This window comes from Lagenorhynchus albirostris, chromosome 4 (assembly GCF_949774975.1).
Source record: "Lagenorhynchus albirostris chromosome 4, mLagAlb1.1, whole genome shotgun sequence".
In the NCBI taxonomy this organism is placed as follows: domain Eukaryota; kingdom Metazoa; phylum Chordata; class Mammalia; order Artiodactyla; family Delphinidae; genus Lagenorhynchus; species Lagenorhynchus albirostris.
Window position 1 is genome coordinate 95,619,360 of NC_083098.1, and position 25,843 is coordinate 95,645,202.

Sequence of the window (25,843 nt, forward strand, 5' to 3'; positions counted from 1 at the left end):
ACATACAAATGGCCAACAGGTACATGAAAAGGTAGTCAACATCAATAATCATCAGGGAAATGCAAATCAAAACCACAATATGTTATCACCTCAGGCCTGTTAAAATGGCTATCATCAAAAAGACAAGACAAAGAAAGACAAGTATTGGGGAGGGTACAGAGAAAAGGGAACCCTAGTGCACTGTTGGCGGGAATGCAAGTTGGTACAGCCACTACAGAAAATAAATATGGAGGTTACTCAAACCTGCTCTCCACAGAGGTCTGCCCTATGAGTTGAAGGCAGGGAGTCCCTGACTTCTTGGCTGCATTCTTCTGGAATTTAGCATCTGCAACACAGAGCTGAGGAGTGTGAGAAATACTGATTACCTGACCCTCATATAGAGATACTGCAGCCCTTGACTAGAAGTTATAGGGAAACGGAACCCCATCTTCCTGGCCACACTCAGCTGAATTGAAGCTTCCATCAGGATTATCTGGGGGTGAGGGGAGGGAGAGAGTGCATCACGACTCAAGTGCTGCAGACTGTTCTGAGATTTAGTAGCTTTTCTTGAATAAATGTTTTTTGGGTTTTTTTTTTGTTGTTGTTGCTGTCTTCATGTATGACCTTAACACAGATTCCAGATTTTTTTTTTGTGGTACATGGGCCTCTCACTGTTGTGGCCTCTCCCGTTGCGGAGCACAGGCTCCGGACGCGCAGGCTCAGCGGCCATGGCTCACGGGCCTAGCCGCTCCGTGGCATGTGGGATCTTCCCGGACCAGGGCACGAACCCATGTCCGCTGCATCGTCAGGCGGACTCTCAACCACTGCGCCACCAGGGAAGCCCCAGATACTTTAAATATTTTTGTTTTTTAAATAATTTTCACTGATTTTGATTTTTCTGCTAGGGATGGTTCTGTGGACCTCCTTATGATACAATACCAAAACTAATCATTTCCACTCAATATTTCTTAAGTATGGAAACAAACATTAATATATAAATGAAGCATTAACCTTACTGTACATTCAAAATTTTACTGAGTACTAAGAATTAGGTACCAGGCTACATATTAGCTAGATAAGTAAATAAACTTTTAGATTTTTGTATTTTCCAACTTTTAATTATGTTGAAGAATGGGATTTTAAATCTTTACTGTTTTTTAAAATTAAAAAAATTAATGGCACATTTAAAATCACTGAAACTTCCTTAAAATTGTTTCCAGGGTTATTTCAAATTTTAGCTTTATAAATAAATTTTATAAAATTGTTGGAATTTAGTTCTTGGAATATATGATTAATTAAACCTTCTTGAGAGAATCTCATTTAACTCTTTTCTTAAACAGACGCACAACTACCACCACTATTACCAATTAGAAACCTGCTAATCCAGACAGCTGGGACTGATTTACATTTAATGAAGCAGAAATTGTCATGTGGAATCTAGATATTTTCTCCATGACACATGTTGACATTCACTCAAAATCAAATTATTAATCTTCTATCTATCTATCTATGTGTGTGTGATCTTTAAAAAAAGTATTATTTAAGCAATTCTACATAAATTTCATATTTCCTGTTTGTAGTAAGATGTTTCTATTTTAGTAGATATGAAAAAGACCTAGGTAAATCCAAACACCCACAATATCAGCACATGAAATGATCAAGAGTAATCACAATGCTTCAAACTGATTTCAAAACATTTAATTATTTATTCAAGGCCTCTAATAGAAAACTATCATGTAAAATGCTTTCTCTGAACGTCTTGGGATGACTGAAATATGAACTGGACATTCAATTTAAGAATCCATGCCTAATCAAAAACTCTACAAACAATAAATGCTGGAGAGGGTGTAGAGAAAAGGGGACCCTCCTACACTGTGGTGGGAATGTAAATTGGTACAGCCACTATGGAGAACAGTATGGAGGTTCCTTAAGAAACTAAAAATAGGGTTACCATATGATCCAGCAATCCCACTCCTGGGCATATATCTGGAGAAAACCATAATTCGAAAAGATACACATACCCCAATGTTCATTGCAGCACTATTTACAACAGCCAGGACTTGGAAGCAACCTAAATGTCCATTGACGGAGGAAAGGATAAAGAAGATGTGGTACATATATACAATGGAATATTACTCAGCCGTAAAAAAGAATGAAATAATGCCATTTGCAGCAACATGGATGGACCTAGAGGTTGTCATACTGAGTGAAGTCAGTCAGACAAAGACAAATATCATATGATATTGCTTATATGTGGAATCTAAAAAAAAAAGGTACAAATGAACCTATTTACAAAACAGAAATAGAGTCACAGATGTAGAAAACAAACTTATGGTTACGGGGGGAGGGATAAATTAGGAGATTGGGATTGACATATATACACTACTATATATATATACAGATAACTAATAAGAACCTACTGTACAGCACAGAGAACTCTACTCAATACTCTGAAATGACCTATCTGAGAATAGAATGTAAAAAAGAGTTGATACATGTATAAAAAAAAAATCTGTGCATATACCTCTCCTGGTTGGAGCAGATATGTAGCTCTTATTCTCCTACCTAGTCCCATGTAAGAACAAAAATTAACCTTATCCCAAACTTAGAACATTTAATTAGATAAAAAATAAACATAGTGGATTTCAGGAAGATTCAGTTAACAAAAGAGATATCTTCTAAAGTATTCTGAGTTGGAGAACTTAAAACAAGAACATTACATATTTTAATTTTTCAACTTACCTGATATAAGTAATCTTCAAATACAAAATAATAATCATCATTGCTTGCTGTCAATTTCACATCCTATAATTAAAAGTAGAGAGCACTGAAGAGAACCTAAATGAGTATGTCTATAGTACTAAGACATAAAGGCAACATCTAGAAATAATACTGCAATGATTTTATTTTTATGTATGATTATAAACTTCTCAATTAGATTTTATCACTAGAATTATCACAGGTAAACTTATAAATTTACTTGACTAATATAAGTGACACATTATTTGACTACAAATTGTTCACAGTCTTTTTGGTTCCATTAGTAATTCTTTATTATTTATTTCAATTTTATCTCCTTTAAATCTAATATTTAGGTGTCTTAAAATTAGAAAAGGAGATGCAATCACAACATCCAAAAGCAACCATAGCAATCTGGCCTCAAATTACTGTTCCAATCTCACCTTCCACTATTCAGACCCACATTCTTGCCATTCCCTAAAAATACCAAAAATCTTTCATGTTTTTGTGATTTTTCACTTGCAAGTCATTGCTTGCTAGCAAACAAACAAACTAGACAATGTTTATCTTCAATCTCCCCAGCAAGAAAACATACATAGTAGAAATATTGGAACAGTTACAAAGAAATATTGCAGGAATCTATGATAATATTGCTCAACCTACAAAATTCAATCAGACTATTGATCAAAGCAGCAATTACAGGAGGATGAAATGAGCTGTGGATGACTCTGGAGGTAGTGAATGTGTGCTACGCTTGGGAAAACTGAAAGATGCAGACTAAGAGGAAAGAAAGGAGCCAGTCTAAGTCACAACGTGGGCAGAGGCAGAGACCATGCAATCTCAACGAGGATGATACTGCCTCTAAGGGGTGAGACTTCGTTCCTGGGGATCAAAAACTTTTACATAGTACAATGGTTTGTGGACCTCCAAAGCTTATCCTTACCCACCAAAATCTTATTCTTTGGTATTTAATTTTTTTATATTAGAGAAAATTTTCTCTTTAGGGATAATAATGAAGAAAAGGTTGAGAAACACTGATATAAACTGACAGGTCAACTGTCCATCATAGCAAGTGGTGAAAAACTGTAGATGGTGTGGATTCAAGGCAAGTTTGTGGGAAAAAAACACAGTCCAGAGAGAACCATTAGATATTTTAGCTTAGGGAGGGTTTGATGGTGTTCTGTATATAAGCATTGCCTTGTTTCATTAATTTCTTTAATCACTAAAATAATTCTACTTTACTTTCAGTTAAATTAAAAATGAGCCTTTGCCAAAGGGACTTGTAATGAAACTTCAAATAATTTAAAAATGCTCATTTCCTCAAGGGCTGACTTTAATAATGTTTGGAGTTGTTCCAATAAGATCAGCAGAACTCAACTAATACAAGTCAGAAACAACCAGAGACAGATATCTTCCTAAAAACACTCATGTTGTGGACAGTCAGGATTGATTCTAGCAGAACTTATATTCAATTCTTCAGACACAAACTGTTTACCTCTTTCTCATGACAGATTTGTTTTTTACTGATTCGAACTGAAATTCATGTTGGCAGCAAAGAGAACTCTCATGCTAGCACTCTTGGATTTTTTGAACAACTTCTCTTGTTGAGTCTTCTCTCATTTGAACAGAAAGGAGATTGAAGGTCTTAAAGCCCAAAAGATGTCTTAGGCTGTTGTTAAAATAATCCCCTGAGCACAATCATTTGACCTCAAAGTTAATAGTAGTACCTGTGATCCAAATCTATGTAAAAACTTCTGTGAGAGTCAAGACTTTTCATCAAAAGACTGCATCCTCTTAAATTTCCTCATCTTTTCTCTCTGTAGAGCACAGTGGTTAAAGGTATGGTTGTGAAGTCAGATTACCTAGATTCAAATCTTGGCTTTGCTATTTAATATATGAATTTAAACAAATTTCTTTACTCTTTCTTTACCTCAGTTCCCTCATCTGTAAAATGGTAAAATGATAGTACTTCCTGTTTTGCTACAACACATGTATCAATATGTGGCTGGTGAGTAAGGGAATGATGGCAGTATAACATGAAAATTGTGTTCTTTCATATGCAATTTTTCTTTAAAAAAAGGAAGCCAGAACAGCAGAAGTAGAATTACAACCTTCAGCAGGAAAGGACAAAGTCTTCCACAGGCATGAGCCCTTATAACTGTATTTCAAGAGAATGGAAAATGAATGATTGCACGGGGGTCCCCTCTCCAGAGAGGCACACCCCCAGCCTTGCACATCTCTTAGCTTCTGCACTTCCTCTTGTGCCCACCTGAAAAGCAGCCCCAGTGGTGCTGTGCACCACTTCCATCTGCATTACTTTAGCATTTACACTTTATTATTTTTGTACATTTTTAAAAACTCCTGCAGGAGCAGCCTGCCTGAGTTGTCCAATTCATCTCCCAATTATTGTTTCTGTTAGCACTTTAGTTACAAAAGGGCTATTTTTCCTATAAGCTCTTATTTTTAAGCATGATTTTGCAGAATGCAAGTTTTTTCCAGGAAAAAATGCATTTATCATTTACAGCCCAAATGCTGGTATCTACCACCCAAGGTAGCTAACAGGATCAGATGACAATCTATGTAAAGAGTTTGGAACAATGTATGGCACATAGTAAGCAATCATTAAATGCTAGTAGTCATTGTTATAATTAACTTCGGTTATGTTTTACCCAGACAAATTTTTAGGTTCTTCTCTCCCCTGTTTCTGAGATCTGGAATAATATGCCCATCTCCTCTATCTTACAAGTTCTAAATCTAAAATCCAAGTCTTTTAAACAACCCAATCATTAATCCAGAATCAGTCATATCCTATATCACGTTTTCAGCATCTGCATCTTGTCTCAATATCAGATGCCTGGAAACAAAAACTCAATGAATCTTTATCATAAAACTTGAGACGTGCTTAACTATATGTCTAGAAACTAAAAGAAATTAAAAATAAAACATGACTTCAAAATAATAAAATAAATAAGCAGGCCCTAAAGACTGTGAGACAAATAAGATAAAAAAATCCATAATCTCATTTTCCTTTTAGTTTCTTTTTATGTAGTTTGTGTGGAAAACTTGAATTTATAAGGACAGGAAATGCTTATCATTCTCTTAATCAATAAATGGGAGGGTCAGGAAAGGATTATGAGGACAGTTTCAACGGGAAGGAGGATAACATTGAATAGAAACTGCAAATTTTGAAGGTCAAACTTAACTTTGTAAGTATAATGATCACTTAAAATTATTTTTCAAGTTTAATATGTATCATCATGCATAGTGCAGTCCCTACATGTTGAAGACTCAATAATTGCTTAATGATATCAATGAAATGGAAAAACTATGTATACTTTTACTTACTTTATAAATTAAACTGTCCACCAAAAGGTCATGTTGTATCACATTAGTCTTAAGCTGCTCATAATACAAGATATCCTAGATTTAAAAGTTAAACAAACAAAAACATTAAAAGTCAATCACATTTTAAAGTCAGCCTCAAATAAATAATGCCTTTAATAAATAATGATCATTAATAGTATTATAAACACTAAGAGGATAAGGACTTTTTTTTTTTAATTTGTTTATTTTTGGCTGCATTGGGTCTTTGTTGCTGCGTGCCGTCTTTCTCCAGTTGCAGCCATCAGGGGCTACTCTTCGTTGTGGTGCATGGGCTTCTCATTGCGGTGGCTTCACAGGTTTCTCGTTGCGGTGGCTTCTTTTGTTGTGGAGCATGGGCTCTAGGCGCATGGGCTTCAGTAGTTGTGGCTCACGGGCTCTAGAGCACAGACTCAGTAGCTGTGGTGCATGGGCTCAGTTGCTCCGCAGCATGTGGGATCTTCCCGGACCAGGGCTTGAGCCTGTGTCCTCTGCATTGGCAGTCCGATTCCTAACCACTGCCCCACCAGGGAAGTTCCCAGGACTTTTTTTTATTCACTACTACAGTCTCCATGCCTGGCCAATAGTAGATGATCAATAAATATACCTAATCCCATCCCTTAGGATAAAATCTGCTACCTGGTGGGTATTTAATCAATGTTTGCTAAATTGATTAACTGTAATTTAATAGCAAATGCAGGACTTCCCTGGTGGTGCAGTGGTTAAGAATCCGCCTGCCAATGCAGGGGACATGGGTTTGAGCCCTGGTCCAGGAAGATCCCACATGCCGCGGAGCAACTAAGCCCACGTGCCACAACTACTGAAGCCCGAGTGCCTAGAGCCTATGCTCCGCAACAAGAGAAGCCACTGCAATGAGAGGGCCGTGCACCACAACGAAGAGTAGCCCCTGCTCACTGCAACTAGAGAAAGCCCGTATGCAGCAACGAATACCCAACGCAGCCCAAAATAAATAAATTTATTTTTTTTAAAAAAAGAAAAATGTAGCAAATGCAGTATTTATTAAGTAATTACTAGGTGTCAGGAACTGTTTTACACATGAGTTAATCTATTTAATCCCACTACACATGAGTTAATCTATTTAATCCCATACCAACAAAATAAAACCGTTCAACAATGATTATTATTTCCATTTACATTTGAGAAATTAAGGCCCAGAGAAAGAAGTAACTTGCTGTCCAAGGCCACAAAGGTAGTAAGATTTGATCCCGGGAAAGCCCTGAAACCTATATAAAAACCCAGAATGACTACACTATACTGCCTTTCTAATATCTAAATTATTATAAAATAAAAAAGTTTAAACATACTAAATCAGCCCTGGTAGTAAAAGTAATCATAGAGCATATGAAAAACATCAGGGTTTTTTTTTAGATTAAAAATCCTTTATATTTTTGGTATATATATATATTAAAGTATATTAAGTATATAAAGTATATAAAGTATATAAAGTAAAAATATTAAAGTATATATATATACTTTAATATTTTTGAAGCTGTGCTACAGATGTATCACAATTTATTTAACCATTCCTTTAGCCTATAGATGGCTATTCAGGTTGTTTCTAGTTGTTTGTCACTACAAATACTGCAATAAATATCCTCATGCACATATGCTTTTGTATCTATGGGATAAACTGGCAAAGGTAGGATTGTAGGCTGAAGGCCATATATATATATATATATACACACACACACACACGCACATATATCTTTAGTTGGACTACAAATTGCCTAACTACTTTCCAAAAAAGTATCAATTCAAATTCCCACCAGCAACCCATGAGAGCACAAAGTTTACCTATATCCTCACCATTTTAACTTTTCCATGGATGAAAAATGGTTATCTTACTGTTGTATTAATTTGCACTTTCCCAAATACTAATAAAGTTGACATTCTTTCATATGCTTACTGGTCATTTGAATTTCCACTTCAATGACTTACATATTTTTCTATTAGATTACATTTATTTTATTAATTTGTCAGGCTCTTTATTGATAATGAGGATTAACCTTTTGTCATTTGGGTTACAAATACTTTTTCTTCAAATTAATATGTGTTGTTTGATTTTTGTTTATGGTATACATTGACAAATTTTTTAAAAATTCTTTATGGCTTTGGATTTTCTTGCTTCCCTTAGGCAAGGCTCTCCTACATCACACGATTATACAAATATTTTTCTAGTTTTTCTAAAATTGATTTTTTTTTTTTTTTTTTTTTTTTGCGGTACGCGGGCCTCTCACTGTTGTGGCCTCTCCCGCTGTGGAGCACAGGCTCCGGACGTGCAGGCTCCGCGGCATGTGGGATCTTCCCGGACCGGGGCATGAACCCGTGTCCCCTGCATCGGCAGGTGGACTCCCAACCACTGCACCACCAGGGAAGCCCCTAAAATTGATATTTTTAATTTAAATGTTTATAACCTACCTGGAATTTATTTTTATATATGGTAAGCCAAAGGTCTGAGTTTTCTTTCAGAAGGATGGTTATCAGCATCCTTTATTAAATAAACCATGCATTTCCAATTGAAATAAAACTCCAACACCTCCCTATCAGAAATAGATTCAGCAGGCAGAAAATCAGTAAAGTCAAAGTTGAACTCAACAACACCATCAATCAACTGGATATGATGGACACCTGTACACTACTTTATCCAATAACAGTAGAATACACATTCCTCTCAAACTCACATGGAACATTCACTAAGATAGACCACATTCTGGGTCATAAAACATAGCCTTAACAAATTTAAAAGAATAGAAATCATACAATGTCTGCTCTCAGACCACAGTGGAATTAAACTAGAAATCAATAACAAAAAGATAACTGGAAAATCCCCAAATACAGGGAGATTAAACAACATACTTCTAAATAACACATGGGTCAAAGAAGAAATCTCAAGAGAAAGTTAAAAATATTTTGAACTAAATGAAAAGGTAACTTATCAAAATTTGTGGGATGCAGTAAAAGCAGTGCTTAGATGGAAATTTATAGAATTGAATGCATGCATAAATTAGAAAACAAGAAAGATCTAAAAATCAATAATCTAAGTTTCCACCTTAGGAAACTAGAAAAAGAAGAACAAATTAAATTGAAAGTAAGCAGAAGAAGAGAAATGATAAGAATTAGAGCAGAAATAAATGAAATTGAAAACAGCTAATCAATAGAGAAAAAAATTGAAACAAAAAGCTAGTTCTTTGAAAAGATCAATAAAACGAATGAGCCTTTAGCCAGGCTAACTAAAAAAAGAAGAGAAAGGACACAAATTACCCAAATCAGAAATGAAGGAGGGTACATCACTACAGATCCTATGGACATTAAAAGGATAATAAAGGTATACTATGAACAATTCTCTGCCCACAAATTTGATAACCTAGATGAAATGAATCAATTACTTGAACAAGACAGAATTTGCTGAAACTCATACAAGAAGAAACAGACAATCGGAATAGGCCTACATCTATTAAAGTAATTGATTTAATAATTAATAAGTGTCTAAAACAGACAGTACCAGGCCCAGAGGGCCTCATTGGTGAATTCTACCAAACATTTAAGGAAGAAGTTCTGCCAGTATTCTACAATCTCCTTCAAAGGACAGAAGCAGAAGGAATACTTCTTAATTCATTCTATGAGACCAACATTACCCTAATACCAAAGACATTATAAAACAAGAATTTATAAAATATAACAATTACCAATAATGTAATAGGATATTTCAAGAGTATTTTGTATAAGCTTTGGCAAAATAGATATTTAACAGTAACAAATTATGATTATAAAAAGCAATCTTTGAAAAGCAAAATAGCCCAAATTTTTAGCATCACAGAATATTTAAATTTTAGTATATGTATCTATTTTATATTTTATGCAGACTTACACACTATCTCTTTAACTAAAGAAAAAAGGAAATATACTCTCAGGAAGTCAAAGAACTCACAGAACATTCCTAACAGTTTATACTTAATTGTTCATTAAGCATTTAGATGAGCTGACCATTTCTAGACGCTGTACAAGATACTGACTTTACAGATGATGAAGAAGAAAAAAATCCCTGTCCTCAGGTACTCAATCTAGAAAGGGAGGCAGCCAAATAAAGTAAGAAGTATGGTATATGTTTCTCTGTCTTTAGGTCTTTGCTCCTGCACTGGTTATGGTGGGAGAAAAATGAAGGAAGTATCTAAGAGCAGCAGTGATGGAGTTGGGAGAAGACAAGATAGAGGAGATATTAGGAAGGCTTCTCAGAAAAGGTGATGGAATAAACTGCACGTGAAAGAAAAGTAGAATATCCAAGAAGACAAAAGTCTGACAAGGTTTTTTTTTTTCAGGTGGGAAGAGAGATAATTCAGCATCTCTTGGATGACCACAAATAAATTGAGGTAAAGATTATACCTTTTCTTTTAGATATCATGAGTATGATACACTTTCAGACCATGTATTAGAGTTCTGCAGGAAACTGGAAATAAAAGTTTTAGGCTTAAGACAAAGTTTGGTTGAAAACAGAGTTGAAGTCATTATGGAAAAGGTGACTGTGGATGAGACAGTCCAGGGAAATTGTGCAGGGTGAAAAGAGGATCAAAATTGAATTCTGAGAAATACAAGCACTTGAGGTCTAGCAGGTGAACCCAAATGCAGACTTAAAAAAAAAGAAAAAAAAAAAAGAAAAAGAGGGAAAGAAGAACTAAGAAAACAGGATGAACTAAATTAAAGACCAAGAATATTTCAAGGGCAGAATAGATAATAGTATCAAATGCAGTAGATGTAAAGACTAAAATGTATCCACTGTTCCTTGGTAACTTTAGCTAGGACAGTTATAGTCATGTAGTGGGGTGTATGCCAGACTATGGTAGACTGAGTGATTAATGGGATTAAGGAAGTAGGAGCATCTAGCATAGACTTTTCTTGCACAAGGTTTAGATGTAAAAGTAGAGGCAAGAACAGGTGCTGATGCAAGTAAGTTTACAGGTTTGGTGGAAGGAATTTGAATGAGTTCCTTCTGATGACTTCTGTTTTCTCTGGTTAGGAGAAGGTGAGATCTTTTGCTAAGACTCTGAAAATAAGTGGCTGAGGAGAGTGAAGGACAGAAACAGGCACTGGGAAGACTAGGTGAGCTGACCAGAAAGATCTAGGATGGTCAGGCATTATTGCAGACCTTTAGGTCAGGTTGTGGAGAACCTTATTGTGAAATCACTAAAGGAAATCTTAAATGTTAATACTCATCTTGGCTATCTTATCAGTAAGCAAGAACCTAGAGCAAAGTATAAGACAATTTTCTACTTTTAATTAGCAAAGTGAAATTAAGCAAAAAAATTTAAATATGAATGTTTACTAAATATGGATATTTTGATCCAGAGATCTAGAGAGCTGTAGAAAAGAAAATATATAAAAGCAATTCTTTTAAACTTATCACATATTTTCTTAAAAAGAGAAAAAAATCAAAGTTAAATAATGTTCTAATAAAAGTACTAAATAAATTAACTGCTAGGAACTTAAAGCATTAAATCCCAAGTCTTTCTATTGAGGTAAGATTTTAAAAATAGCTTTATGAGTGTGAAATTTGAAATATTCCATTTATCTAACTCCTCAACTATGATGCATTTGTATGTGTAGCTTATTTTAAGTGATTGGAAAGTGATTGAACAAAAAGTTCTGATAAAGTATTCTTCATAAGAAGTAAGTATTCTCCCTCTCTCTGCCTCTCGCTCTCTCCCCCTCCACCCTCTAATGTACCACCTACAACAATTATTTCGGAACCGCTATAGTTTGTTCAGGTCACACATTTACAGTGAAAATAAGTGTAAGTGATAGAAAATGTTTTATTCAATAAAATCAAGATTGCCTTCTGATAATATTAATTTCTATTTACAGATTTGCCATTTTGAATATAGAAAATCAAGATAACTCCAGAATTCAAGTGTAAAAACTGCCTTTGAACTTTATACAATCATTATCTGGGATTACTACTTTTATTCTACAACTATACTTCTGGAAAAATTCTAAATCTATTTTTGAAATGGTAGTAGTTAGTTCCTCTGCAGAGACAGGACTTGCTAACTTAGCTCCTGATCAGTGAAGTTGGTAGGTCATCTACACAGGTCAGGACAAGAACTACTACCTCTTCTACAAGAGTTGATACACTCACAAAAAATGCCCAGCGTACACTCAAAACTGTTTTGTAAACTGTTACTTTTAAAGTGTCACCTCAAAACATCAGTAGTATCATTTGGTTTAAAACTGCTCTAAAATAAATCACAAGGTTTATTCTTTCAAAAAGGAAGCAAGTGATTTTTGATAGTGCTGTTCAGAGCGGGAGATTTAAAATACTCACACACACACAAGCATGCATACATAATTTGCAAAGGTTACAGGTGTAGTTTTTATAATATATGTTAATAATGTTTGATTTTCTTAAAAACTGCATTATTATAAATTATAATTAATTTATAACATAATTACATGTAATATGTAATTACTATTGCTACCATCAATGGTGACCTGTTATATCAAGTACTGTGTTAATAAAAGACTCACATAGATTTCATTTAATTCTTTCAACCACACTGGGATATAAAAATTATTACCTATATCTAAGTATGGGTAAGTTGAAGTTTGAAGAAATTTAACTCACTCAATGACTTATTTCAAATAAGTTGAGGGAGCTAGGAGTTGAAACTAGGTCATATGATTCTAAACAAAACCCATGTTTTTAACTGCTAGGTTAGGGAACTATTAGTTTGCTATTTATTAAAATCTTTAAATAGATGACTTATAGGATCAGTGGGCTTCAGCAAAAAAAAAAAAAAAAATTCTCCAAAATATTTCAAAAAGAATCAATGTCTTACACTTGTTTCTTTGTTGAATCTATTACCTGTCTGTTGGTGATTTCTCTTCATATTCATTTTATTTCCTAAAATAAGATGTTCTTATACTTAGAAAAATAACATTCCCACATAATCTGTCAATTTTTAAACCCATAAAAATCGTGCATATTTTGAAAGTAACTGTAGGGACAAAGTAGTCATTTACGTATATCGAGCTGTCCGTCTTTATTTCTCCCTATTACAACTCCCAGTTCTACCACACACCTTCACTGATCTGAATTGGTGGACTCCACTTCTTAAGATTTTACTTATTGTTCTGTTGTATGTATAGGTTCACCCTATCCAACTAATTATTAATAACAAAAACGTCTATGTTAAGCACACAGTGATTAAATTATATGTTAATCTTATCTTAGAACTCTAAACTACAGTGGATTTGAAAATTAAAAAGGGAGTAAATATTAGACTAAGAAAAAAATATTTCTACTTTGAATGCAGGTCTTTGAAAAACAAATATCAAATCTGGCCCATCCTTTTTCTTCTTACCTCAGGTTGGCTGGAAATATTCAAAATGAGAGCCCATAATTCAGCTCTCAGTGCTGTGGGACTTCCTTGTCTGATATACTGTTGAGCAGCAGCACTATCTTGTTCTGATAGAACTGTCAAAAGTATATTAAAATCTCATTAGAAAATTCATAATGTAAGAAATAACATTGAAATCTTTAAAAATCTTTTGGGAAGCTAACATTTCATCTTTATGTCTAACATAATTGCATCATATCTTGACAATCTTCTTTTACTCTCAGATTTTTGATGTGGCCTTATTTACAGCCCTGTAAGTTTCAAGCCGTAAGCTCCTCCACCTCCTACCCCACCAGGTGAAAGTTTTTAATGTAGGTACCTTGATTTCACTGTGCTTTAACTATAGCTCCATGGATGTGAAACTTGTGATGCATATGTAGAATAATTTTTGGATTTCATCATCACATGAAGTCATAGCTACAGAAACCCTAAATTTCTTATGCATATTCTACTAAGTCATGAACGTTCTAGTATTTGGAAGTGGTATGCTATTTGAAGTATTATGACTGAGAATTCTAAAGAATGTAGATATCCATTCTATTCGATGACATTTTAGCTATCTGCCAAAATCAACAGAAGAGAGGGATTTTTAAAGAAGTAAAAACAAAAAAGATCTGATAACCTTTTAAAAAGGCCAAAAATTATTCATAAGCAGTCAAGTTCACAAAATTAATATATTATCCTTTTGTTTTCATCTTTATGTTAATGAAAATACTAGCTATTAAGTCTGGAAATTAAGCCCCCGTCCAAAACAAACAAACAAAACCAAAAAATAGAAACAAAAGAAGAAATACTAGACAACTGCTGATATTTGTCAAACAGTTTTGTTTTCTTATATTTTCTTCTTAAAAGAAAAAGGAAAAAAATCTTACACTAAATGAGAATGAAACAAAGGGACCACATGATAACTTGCAATTGTGTTTAATGAAAATATCAAATCATACAAATGCAGTCTTCTAAATAAATAGGATTCTGAAGAATTGAACTAGGGAGTTTAGAACATGAAAATATAATTGCCATAGAAGATTTATTCTGACACAAGACTTACCTGCACTTCATATTTCAAAGACAAAACAGGATTTATAAAAATAAGGAAAAGAATCTTAAAAAGATGGGGAAAATTTGTTCTCCAGAACACTAACAGCTGCTTCAGTTATTAAGCCCTACCATGGTGAACAGTCGCTGGGAAGTGTGACAGCTATTATTCTCTCCTGATGCAGGAGCATATTCCTATTAACACTAATGAGAAGGGTGTGGGCACATCAAAGAGAGAATCTGGCTCTTTGATTTTAAAATGAAATTCTACTGTTGAATGGATTAAGCTAATATCCTTGAGAAATGCGTGCCTGCATTTATCATTTCCTTTTTAGTGAACCATCTGTGTACTTCTTTACCTGACATTTATTGATAAAGCCAAATTGATGCATTTCCCCTCTTTATAAAGATTCCCATTGTTTTATCTACATTGTTAAATTTTATTCCTTTTTAGGTCTTTAGCTTCTCAGAGATTAAATTTCAGTTGAGGGTATACGATACAGACATTTACTTGAGACTATCTCATTTTCAGAAATTAAAATAAGTATAATCAAAAGCTTACCTTTTTGCCCAATACGTACATGCTCATTTTCAAAAAGTTCTAAAAATGATAAAATAAATAAAATTATTAGACACAAATATAATCAGCCACATTTAGAACAATATTATGTAAATGTTTTCTGGTGTTGATGCTTTTAATTATTTTCAAAGCTGAATGGCTCTCCAGGAAACTATAAGAATATTTATCTTTATATGTGGAAAAATCTTTTTTCTAAGTTATTTCAAGTTTGTAGAAATGAAAAGGAAATATATTTAATCAGAAGAAAAGATTGATAAACTAATTTTCTTTGTTAAAATAATACAGAATATCTTCTCACAACACAAATGTTTGTCCATTCATCTTTGACTTTTTTTCCTAAAAACAAAACAAAACTTATTGATAGCTTTATTTGCAAATCCCTACTTCTAATCTAATCTACCATGAAAGCAAATCTAATAAAAGCCTTAATACTTTATAGGAAATCCCACTATACAAATGCCATTTAAAAAGATTGTATGGGAGAAACAAAGATTTGTTTTTAAAGTACCAATCATAATGGAAATAACCTCCTAAACTAGATCATATTAAAACCGAGAAACATCTGTTCATCAAAAGGTACCACTGAGAGTGAAAAGGTAAGTCACAGAGTGGAAGACTGTATTTGCAATACATATATCCAGCAAAGGACTTGTACTTAGAACATGTAAAGCACTCCCGGTAAGTCAATTTAAAAAAGACAACTATCTGACACAAATAGGCAGAAGCTGTGAACAGGTTCTTTACAAAAGAGGTAATCCAACGGACCAATAAACATATGAAAAGATGCCCAACCACATCAGTCACCAGAGAAATGCAATTAAAACCATTATGAAATACACACCCATCACAATGGCTAAAATAAAAAAGACTGACAATTCTAAATGCAAAGGAAATGGAGCAAATGAGCTTCTCATACAAAGGTGGTAGGAGTGTGAATCAGTACAGCCATCTTGGAAAACTGTTTGGCAACATCTACTAACACTGAATATATGCACACCCTATGATAGCAGCACATCGCTCTCAGGTGCGCATCTTATACCTATGTGCACCAGGAGACTTACACAAGAATATGCACAGAAGCACTACTGATAATAGTCAGCCCCCTATGTCTGTGGATTCAACCAACCACGGATTGAAAACATTTGGAAAAAAATTCCAGAAAGTTCAAAAAAGCAAAACTTGAATTTGCTGTGTGCCAAGCACTACACTGAAGCTGTGTGAATGAACTGATGTGTTGGCATACCCTGCTGTAGTCTCCCGCCATTTCATGGATCCTCAGTCTCCAGCACTTGTGTTTGAGTATTGTTCACCTTGTGTCTCGTTTGTCACTTACGTTGTGCGCACCCTTTGTTTCTGTGAATAAATGGCTCCTAAAGAGCAATTAAGTGGTCAAAACAATCCCTCAAAAGCTATGTAAAGCAATAAAGATGTTAAAAATAATAATAATAATTTTTTAAAAAGCTAAACAATCCCTCAAAGGCTAAGAGGGAGTGTTAAGTGCTATCTCTCAACAAGAAAATTAAAATCTTAGATCTTTTGAAAAGCGGCATATTTCTTGCCAAGGTGGGCCATAAGGTCAGTAAGAACAAATTGAGCATTTGCAAAATAAAGCAGAAAGAAGCTGAAATTTATGGAAGTGTTTGTGCTGCCCCTACAACAGCAAAAGTGGTCTCTCATTCATGACAAATTGCTCGCAAAGGCGTCAAGTATGTGGCTGGAGGACATGTCACAGAAGCATATCCCTGTTCATGGCAAAATGATGTGTGAAAAAGCACTTAGCCTCTGTGAATACTACTGTGACGGGGTTGAGGAGAATGAAGGAGTTTAAGGCTCATAAGGGATGGCTGGCTAACTATGTAAAGTGCTACAGCCTCAAGAACTTAGAGATCATGGGAGAATCAGCATTGGCTAATGCCAAGGGAGCTTCAGCGTTCTCAGAAGAGCTCAAAAAACTTATAGAAGAGAAAGGCTACCTTCCAGAGCAAATCTTCAGTTGTGATGAAATGGGCTTGTTCTGGAAGATGTCCAATCGTACTTATATCCATAAGACAGCAAAGTAGGCCCCAGGGTTCAGGGCCTGGAAAGATCACCTTAGGCTGGTGCTGTCTGGCAATGCAACAGGTCACGTGATCAAGCCAGGCATCATCTACTGAGCAAGCAATCCCCAGGCCCTTAAGAACAAAACCAAAAATTGCCTGCCTATGTTCTAGCAATACAAGAAGGCTTGGGCAATGGCCATTTTGTTCTTGGAGAGGTTCCATCAGTGTTTCATTCCTGAAGTAAAGGGATGAAGAGAAGGGGCTGCCATTCAAGGTCCTCCTCATAACTGACAACACTCTCTGCTTCACTGGCGAGAATGTGGACATGATGTTCCTGTCTCCTGCAGCAGCGCACTGAGGTGAATTAACACCTACCTTGCCTTCAGGACGTTTCGTGCTGCCCCTGATGCTAACCCTGACTGAGCAGCATTATTGATTAACGAAAGAGCTTCACAACTGCAGGTGCAGTTTTGCTTCCCGCAGAGGCTGTAGATGCCTTAAGTCCTGAGACCGCCGATGCATGCTGGAGGCAGTTCTGGAGTGAGGTGATCAGTGATTTCAGGGGCTTCTCCACTACTGATGCAGAAGTCAGTAGTATTTTGAATGTTGCAGGGGAAGTTTGGTGGGGAAGGCTTCTCTGACATGATTGAAGACAATGTTGAGGAACACACAGAAGAGTGTAGAGAAACCCTTACCAACAAGGAACTTGAAGATCTGCTGAAATCCTCTAAAGATGATGGTGATGGTGATGATCATGATGCAGAAGATTTAGAGGAGGCAGAGCCATCAATCTGGACACTTGAAAATTTTGCAGCAGTTTCTCAAGTATGATTAGAGAGAGAACATACATGTGTGTGGAAGTGGGGATGGGAGTAGCAGGAGGGGGAGGGACAGTGTGAGGAGGCAAGAGATGAGACCTGAACAGTAAAAATAGTGGTTATCCTTGACACAGGGGATAAAGATTGAAAGATGGTAGGAAGGGGCTTCAGTTTATTGATCTGGGTGGTAATTTAGTTAGATGTGTCCAATTCATGAAAATTTATTGAGCCATTCTCTTAGAATTTTGCCAACAAAATGACTTACATATGTCTAATGAGTTTTCAAAATTATTTTAAAGACCCTCAAATAAAAAGACAAATATCTAGTTGAACTCTAATAATTGTAACATACAAGATTCTATTCAATAATTAATAGTAACCAAGGAGAGAAAAAAGCATGTGAGTTGTCAGATATTAAAAAAGTTACTAGATTAATTTGGAAATGGCAAGATAAACCTTAACCTCACTCTCATTTTCATTTAGTATATGCCATGTGGGAGAAATACTAACCAGGAGGCACTTGTGTAGAGTCATCTATACCAAGTTGCCCTGCAGTTAAGCCAAGTTCCACAAAGAATTCTTTCTGAAAAATAAAACACAGAATTACCATGCATCTCAGACTTTGCTACACATTATTTTAAAAAAATCACCTTCACCTAAACATCAACTTAAATGAAAATTACAATGTAAAATAAATCTTTGCTTCATTCAAATATCTAAAGAAGAAAAGAATATTATTGACCTTTTAGATAGTAATGCTTTAGTCCAAAATTTTCCCTTTTTAGGTAACAAACTAATCAGTAAAAGTAAGGAATAATTATTCTGAGGAAAGAATAATAAAATTTAAATCTCTCCTGAGACATACATACACACACAGCATATGTAGCACTTAGCAATTTTATTTTCTAAATTCATTGTCTAAAATTACCAATATAATTCTGTATCTGTGCTTTCTATGGTACTGTACTTCACTCAGCTCTTAATCAAATAAATACCGCAAATATCCAAAACAACTTAATTTTTAAGTAAAATTAGACTACCAAGTACTCTGCTAAAATAAGAATAAATTAGATTTACTCTCCAGACTTCCTCTACTTATCTAGTAATGTCTAAGGAAAGTAATCATGTTTGTCTGTTGTTTTATAAATATATAAAAAACAACCCCATAGTATTCACATTATTTTTATTCCCTAAGTAATTAAATATTTCTATTAATATTTGCCTCAGTGTTTTGTTACTATTCTAATTGCTAAAACCAAACTCCCTTCTCCTTTAAAAAATGGAATTAGTTTTAATCCTTCATAGTTATCTATGATTATTTAAGTTAGTGATTTATTTGCGTCCCTCATAAGACAGTTATTCAGCCTAACACACATTTCATTTCTGTATCAATTTTAAATAACTGCCATTATATTTCAATTTTTAACTAAACTAATTTTAATCTATACTTTTAAAAAGCACTGCAACTTATGTTACCAATTTTTAATGACTCAAGTGGTAAAAATTCACTGCTTTGGGTATTTTTTACTCTATGTCAGTAGACCTGGTCCCTAATCTCAGATTTCCTTCTCTATGAACATGTATTACCTTTTTTCAACCTGTATCAAAGAATATAATCACACCATATTGAAATTATCTTTTTACTGTCCATCTCCTCATTAGCCTGAAGCTCTTGGAAGACAGAGACTATCTCTTACACACATTTGCACCTCCTGTTCTTAGCACAGTGCTACATGACACATAACAGTGGGGAGTCAGTAAATAGTGAACCACACTACTGAGTTCTAGTTCCCATCTGCTGTCTCTACAACACTGAATTAGTGAACAGGAATTAGTCAGCAACTTCTCTTTAGAGTTAATAAATTTCAGTTTCAAGAAATTCCCTTTTGGCAAGAAAGGGGTACAGGGTTAAGAGATATAGATTACTACATATAAAATAAATAAGCTACAAGAATATATTGTATGACACAGGGGATATAGCCAATATTTTATTTTATTTTATTTATTTTTTAATAGATCTTTATTGGAGTATAACTGCTTCACAATACTGTGTTAGTTTCTGTTGCACAACAAAGCGAATCAGCCATATGCATACACATGTCCCCATATCCCCTCCCTCTTGAGCCTGCCTCCCATCCTCCTTATCCCACCCATCTAAGTCATCGCAAAGCACGGAGCCGATCTCCCTGTGCCACGCTGCTGCTTCCCACCAGCCAACTATTTTACATTTGCTAGTGTATATATGGAGATGCTACTCTCACTTCGCCCAGCTCCCCCCTCCCATCCCATGTCCTCAAGTCCATTCTCTATGTCTACCTCTTTATTCCTGCCCTGCAACTAGGTTCATCAGTACCTTTTTTTTTTTTTTTTAGATTCCATATATATGCGTTAGCATATGGTATTTCTTTTTCTCTGTCTTACTTAACTCTGTATGACAGACTCTAAGTCCACCTACCTCACTACAAATAATCAACTTCGTTTCTTTTTATGGCTGAGTAATATTCCATTGCCTATATGTGCCACACCTTCTTTATCCATTCATCTGTCGAGGGACATTTAGGTTGGTTCCATGTCCTGGCTACTGTAAATAGTGCTGCAATGAACACTGTGGTACATGACTCTTTTTGAATTACGGTTTCCTCAGGGTATATGCCCAGTAGTGGGATTGCTGGGTCATATGGTAGTTCTATTCTTAGTTTTTTAAGGAAACTTCATACTGTTTTCCATAGTGGTTGTATCAATTTACATTCTCACCAACAGTGCAGGAGGGCTCCCTTTTCACCATACCCTTTCCAGCATTTGTTATTTCTAGATTTTTTGATAATGGTCATTCTGACCAGCATGAGATAACACCTCATTGCAGTTTTGATTTGCATTTCTCTAATAATTAGTGATGTTGAGCATCTTTTCATGTACCTCTCGGCCATTTGTATGTCTTCCTTGGTGAAATGTCTGTTTAGGTCTTCCTCCCATTTTTTTAACTGGAGTGTTTGTCTTTGAGATTGAGCTCCATGAGCTGTTTGTATATTGTGGTGATTAATCCTTTGTCTGCTGTTTCATTTGAAAATATTTTCTTCCATTCTGAGGGCTTTTTTTTTTTTTTTTTTTTTTTTTTGCGGTAGGCGGGCCTCTCACTGTTGGGGCCTCTCCTGTTGCAGAGCACAGGCTCCAGACGCGCAGGCTCAGCGGCCATGGCTCATGGGCCTAGCCGCTCCACAGCATGTGGGATCTTCCCAGATCGGGGCACGAACCCATGTTCCCTGCATCAGCAGGCGGACTCTCAACCACTGCGCCACCAGGGAAGCCCTGAGGGCTGTCTTTTTGACTGGTTTAAGGTTTCCTTTGCTGTGCAAAAGCTTTTAAGTTTAATTAAGTCCCATTTGTTTAGTTTTGTTTTTATTTCTGTTACTATAGGAGGTGGGTCAAAAATGATCTTGCTGTGGTTTATGTCAAAGAGTGTTTTTCCTATGTTTTCCTCTAAGAGTTTTATACAGTGTCTGGTCTTACGTTTAAGTCTTTAATCCATCTGAAGTTTATTTTTGTGTATGGTGTTAGGTAGTGTTCTAATTTCAGTATTTTACATGTAGTTGTCCAGTTTTCCCAGGACCGCTTATTGAAGAGGCTGTCTTTTCCCCATTGTATGTTCTTGCCTCCTTTGTCGTAAATTAGGTGCCCATATGGGCATGGGTTTATCTCTGGGCATTCTATCCTGTACCATTGATCTATATTTCTGGTTTTGTTCCAGTACCATACTGTCTTGACTACTGTAGCTTTGTGGTATTGTTTAAAGTCAGGGAGCCTGATTCCTCCAACTCTGTTTTTCTTTCTCAAGATTGCTTTGGCTCTTCAGGGTCTTTTGTGTTTCCATATGAATTGTAAAACTTTTTGTTCTAATTCTGTGAAGAATGCCATTGGTAGTTTGATATGCACTGCACTGAATCTGTAGATTGTTTTGGGTAGTATAGTCATTTTCAGAGTATTGCTTCTTCCAACCCAAGAACATGGTATATTTTTCCATCTGTTTATGTCATCTTTGATTCCCTTCATCAGTGTTTTACAGTTTTCTGAGTACAAGTCTTTTGCCTCCTTAGGCAGATTTATTCATAGGTATTTTTTTCTTTTTGTTGCTGTGGTAAAGGACAGTGTTTCCTTAATTTTTCTTTCCGATTTTTTGTTGTTGGTGTATAGGAATGCCAGAGGTTTCTGTGCATTAATTTTGTATCCTGCAACCTTACCAAATTCATTGATGGGCTCTAGAAGTTTTCTGGTGGCATCTTTAGGATTTTCTACATATAGTATCATGTCATCTGCAAACAGTGACAGTTTTACTTCTTCTTTTCCGATTTGGATTCCCTTTATTTCTTTTCCTTCTCTGATTGTTGTGGCTAAGACTTCCAAAACTATGTTGAATAAGAGTGGCGAGAGTGGACATCCTTGTCTTGTTCCTGATCTTAGTGGAAATGCTTTCAGTTTTTCACCATTGAGTATGCTACTTGCTGTGGGTTTGTCATATATGGCCTTTATTATGATGAGGTAGGTTCCCTCTCTGCCCATTTCCTGGAGAGTTTTTATCATAGATGGGTGTTGAATTTTGTCAAAAGCTTTTTATGCATCTATTGAGATGATCATATGGTCTTTATTCTTAAATTTGTTAATGTGGTGTATCACATTGATTGATTTGAGTATATTGAAGAATCCTTGTATCCCTGGGATAAATCCCACTTATCATGGTGTACGATCCTTGTAATGTGCTGTTGGATTCTGTTTGCTAGTATTTTGTTGAGGATTTTTGCATCTATTTTCATCAGTGATATTGGGCTATAATTTTCTTTTTTGGTGTTATCTTTTTCTGGTTTTGATATCAGGGTGATGGTGACTTCGTAGAATGAATTTGGGAGTGTTTTTCCCTCTGCAATGTTTTGGACGAGTTTGAGAAGGATTGGTGTTAGCTCTTCTCTAAATGTTTGATAGAATTCGCCTTTGAAGCCATCTGGTCCTGGACTCTTGTTTGTTGGAAGATTTTTAATTACAGTTTCAATTTCATTATTTGTGATAGGTCTGTTTATATTTTCTAATTCTTCCTGGTTCAGTCTTGGAAAATTGTACTTTTCCAATTGTACTTGTCCATTTCTTCGTGGTTGTCCATTTTATAGGCATATAGTTGTTTGTAGTAGTCTCTTATAATCCTTTGTATTTCTGCAGTGTCAGTTGTGATTTCTCCTTTTCCATTTCTAATTTTATTGGTTTGTGTCCTCTCCCTTCTTTTCTTGATGAGTCTGACTAAGGGTTTATCAATTTTGTTTATCTTCTCAAAAAACAGCTTTTAGTTTTACTGACCTTTGCTATTGTTTTCTTCATTTTCATTTCATTTATTTCTGCTCTGATCTTTATGATTTCTTTCCTTCTACTGACTTTGGGTTTTCTTTGTTATTCTTTCTCTGGTTGTTTTATGTGTAGGGTTAGATTGTTTATTTGAGATTTTTCTTGTTTCTTAAGGTGAGATTGAATTGCTATAAACTTCCCTCATAGAACTGCTTTTGCTGCATCCCATAGGTTTTGGGTTGTCATGTTTTTATTGACATCTGTTTCTATGTATTTTTAAATTTCTTCTTTGATTTCTTCAGTGATCTCTTGGTTATTTAGTAGTGCACTGTTTAGCCTTGTATTTGTGTTTTTTACAGTTTTTTTCCTGTAATTCATTTCCAATCTCATGGCATTGTAGTCAGAAAAGATGCTGGATACAATTTCAATTTTCTTAAATTTTCCGAGGCTTGATTTGTGACCCAAGATGTGATCTATCCTGGAGAATGTTCCGTGTGCACTTGAGAAGAAAGTGTATTCTGCCACTTTTGGGTGGAATGGTCTATAAATATCAATTAAATCTATGTGGTCTATTGTGTCATTTAAAGCTTATGTTTCCTTATTTATTTTCTGTTTGGGTGACCTGTCCATTGGTGTAAGTGGGATGTTAAAGTCCCCTACTATTATTGTGTTACTGTTGATTTCTCTTTTCATGGTTGCTAGCATTTGCCTTATGTATTGAGGTGCTCCTATGTTGGGTGCATAAACATTTATAATTGTTATATCTTTTTATTGGATTGATCCTTTGATCATTATGTAGTGTCCCTCCTTATCTCTTGTAACAGTCTTTATTTTACAGTCTATTCTATCTGATATGAGTATTGCTACTCGAGCTTTCTTTTGATTTCAATTTGCATGGAATATCTTTTTCCATCCCTTCACTTTGTCTGTATGTGTCCCTAGGTCAGAAGTGGGTGTCGTGTAGGCAGCATATATACGGGTCTTGTTTTTGTATCCATTCAGTCAGTCTGTGTCTTTTGGTTGGGGCATTTAATTCATTTACATTCAAAGTTATTATCGATATGTATGTTCCTATTACCATTTTCTTAACTGTTTTGGGTTTGTTTTTGTGGGTCTTTTTCTTCTATTGTGTTTCCTGCCTAGAGAAGTTTCTTTAACATTTGTTGTAAAGTTGGTTTGATGGTGCTGAATTCTCTTAGCTTTTGCTTGTCTGAAAAGCTTTTGACTTCTCCATCCAATCTGAATGAGATCTTTGCTGGCTAGAGTAATCTTGGTTGTAGGTTTTTCTCTTTCATCACTTTAAGTGTATCCTGCCACTCCTTCTGTCTTGCAGAGTTTCTGCTGAAAACTCAGTTGATAACCTTATGGGGATTCCTTTGTATGTTATATTTTGTTTTGCCCTTGCTGCTTTTAATATTTTTTCTTTGAACTTAATTTTTGCTAGTTTGATTAATATGTGTCTTATTGTGTTTTTCCTAGGGTTTATCCTGAATGGGACTCTCTGTGCTTCCTGGACTTGGATGACTATTTCCTTTCCCATGTTAGGGAAGTTTTCAAGTATAATCTTTTCAAATATTTTCTCAGACCGTTTCTTTTTCTCTTCTTCTTCTGGGACCCCTATAATTTGAATGTTGGTTCATTTAGTGTTGTCCCAGAGGTCTCTGAGATTATCTTCAATTATTTCTTTTTTCTTTATTCTTTATTCTTTATTCTTTATTCTTCTCCTCAGTAGTTATTTCCACCATTTTGTCTTCCAGCTCACTTATTCGTTCTTCTGCTTCAGTTATTCCGTCATTGATTCCTTCTAGTGTATTTTTCATTTCAGTTATTGTGTTGTTCATCTCTGTTTGTTTGTTCTTTTGTTTTTCTAGATCTTTGTTAAACTTTTCTTGTATTTTCTCAATCCATGCCTCCATTTCTATTTCCGAGATTGTGGATCACCTTTACTATCATTACTCTGAATTCTGTTTCAGGTAGATTGCCTATTTCCTCTTCATTTATTTGGTCTTGTATGTTTTTACCTTGCTCCTTTATTGTGACATATATTTTTGTTGTCTCATTGTTTTCTTTTTTTAATGAGTGAGATTGTGTTCCTGTCTTACTGGTTGTTTGGCCTGAGGCTTCCAACACTGGAGTTTGTAGGCTATTGGGTAGAGCTGGGTCTTGGTGCTGAGATGAGGAACTCTGTGAGACCTCACTCCCATGAATATTCCCTGGGGTCTGAGGTTCTCTGTTAGTCCAGTGGTTCAGACTTGGACCTCCCACTGCAGGAGCTTTGGTTCGACCCCCGGCTCATGAACCAAGATCCTGCAAGCTGCAAGGGGTGGCAAAAAAAAAAAAGCATAGTAACAAAGTAAAAAATAAAATTAGACTAGGAAATTACGATATGTTAGAAAGAATACAAAAATAAAAATATAGATGAATCAACAACCAAAAGATACATCAGTACCACAATAGTAAAAAAGAGGAGAAGGGAAAATAAAAAAAAAGGGGGGGGGGAAAGGCCTTGGCTGTGGAATGCAGGGCCTAAGCAGGGGTGAGGTATGGGCAGTGGGCGGG

At 35.3% G+C, this 25,843-nt stretch overlaps 1 protein-coding gene across 1 annotated transcript in view; it reads right to left on the reverse strand.

Moving 5' to 3' along the window:
* TBC1D19 (TBC1 domain family member 19) overlaps positions 1–25,843 on the reverse strand; it is a 153,552-nt gene that overhangs the window by 47,074 nt on the left and 80,635 nt on the right. Inside the window, exons 9-13 of the mRNA XM_060147328.1 lie at positions 18,473–18,545; positions 15,088–15,126; positions 13,455–13,567; positions 6,064–6,138; positions 2,722–2,784 (exon numbers count right to left, since the gene is read on the reverse strand). Coding sequence (XP_060003311.1) covers positions 2,722–2,784; positions 6,064–6,138; positions 13,455–13,567; positions 15,088–15,126; positions 18,473–18,545 — 363 coding nt within the window. The remainder of the gene's footprint in view (positions 1–2,721; positions 2,785–6,063; positions 6,139–13,454; positions 13,568–15,087; positions 15,127–18,472; positions 18,546–25,843) is intronic.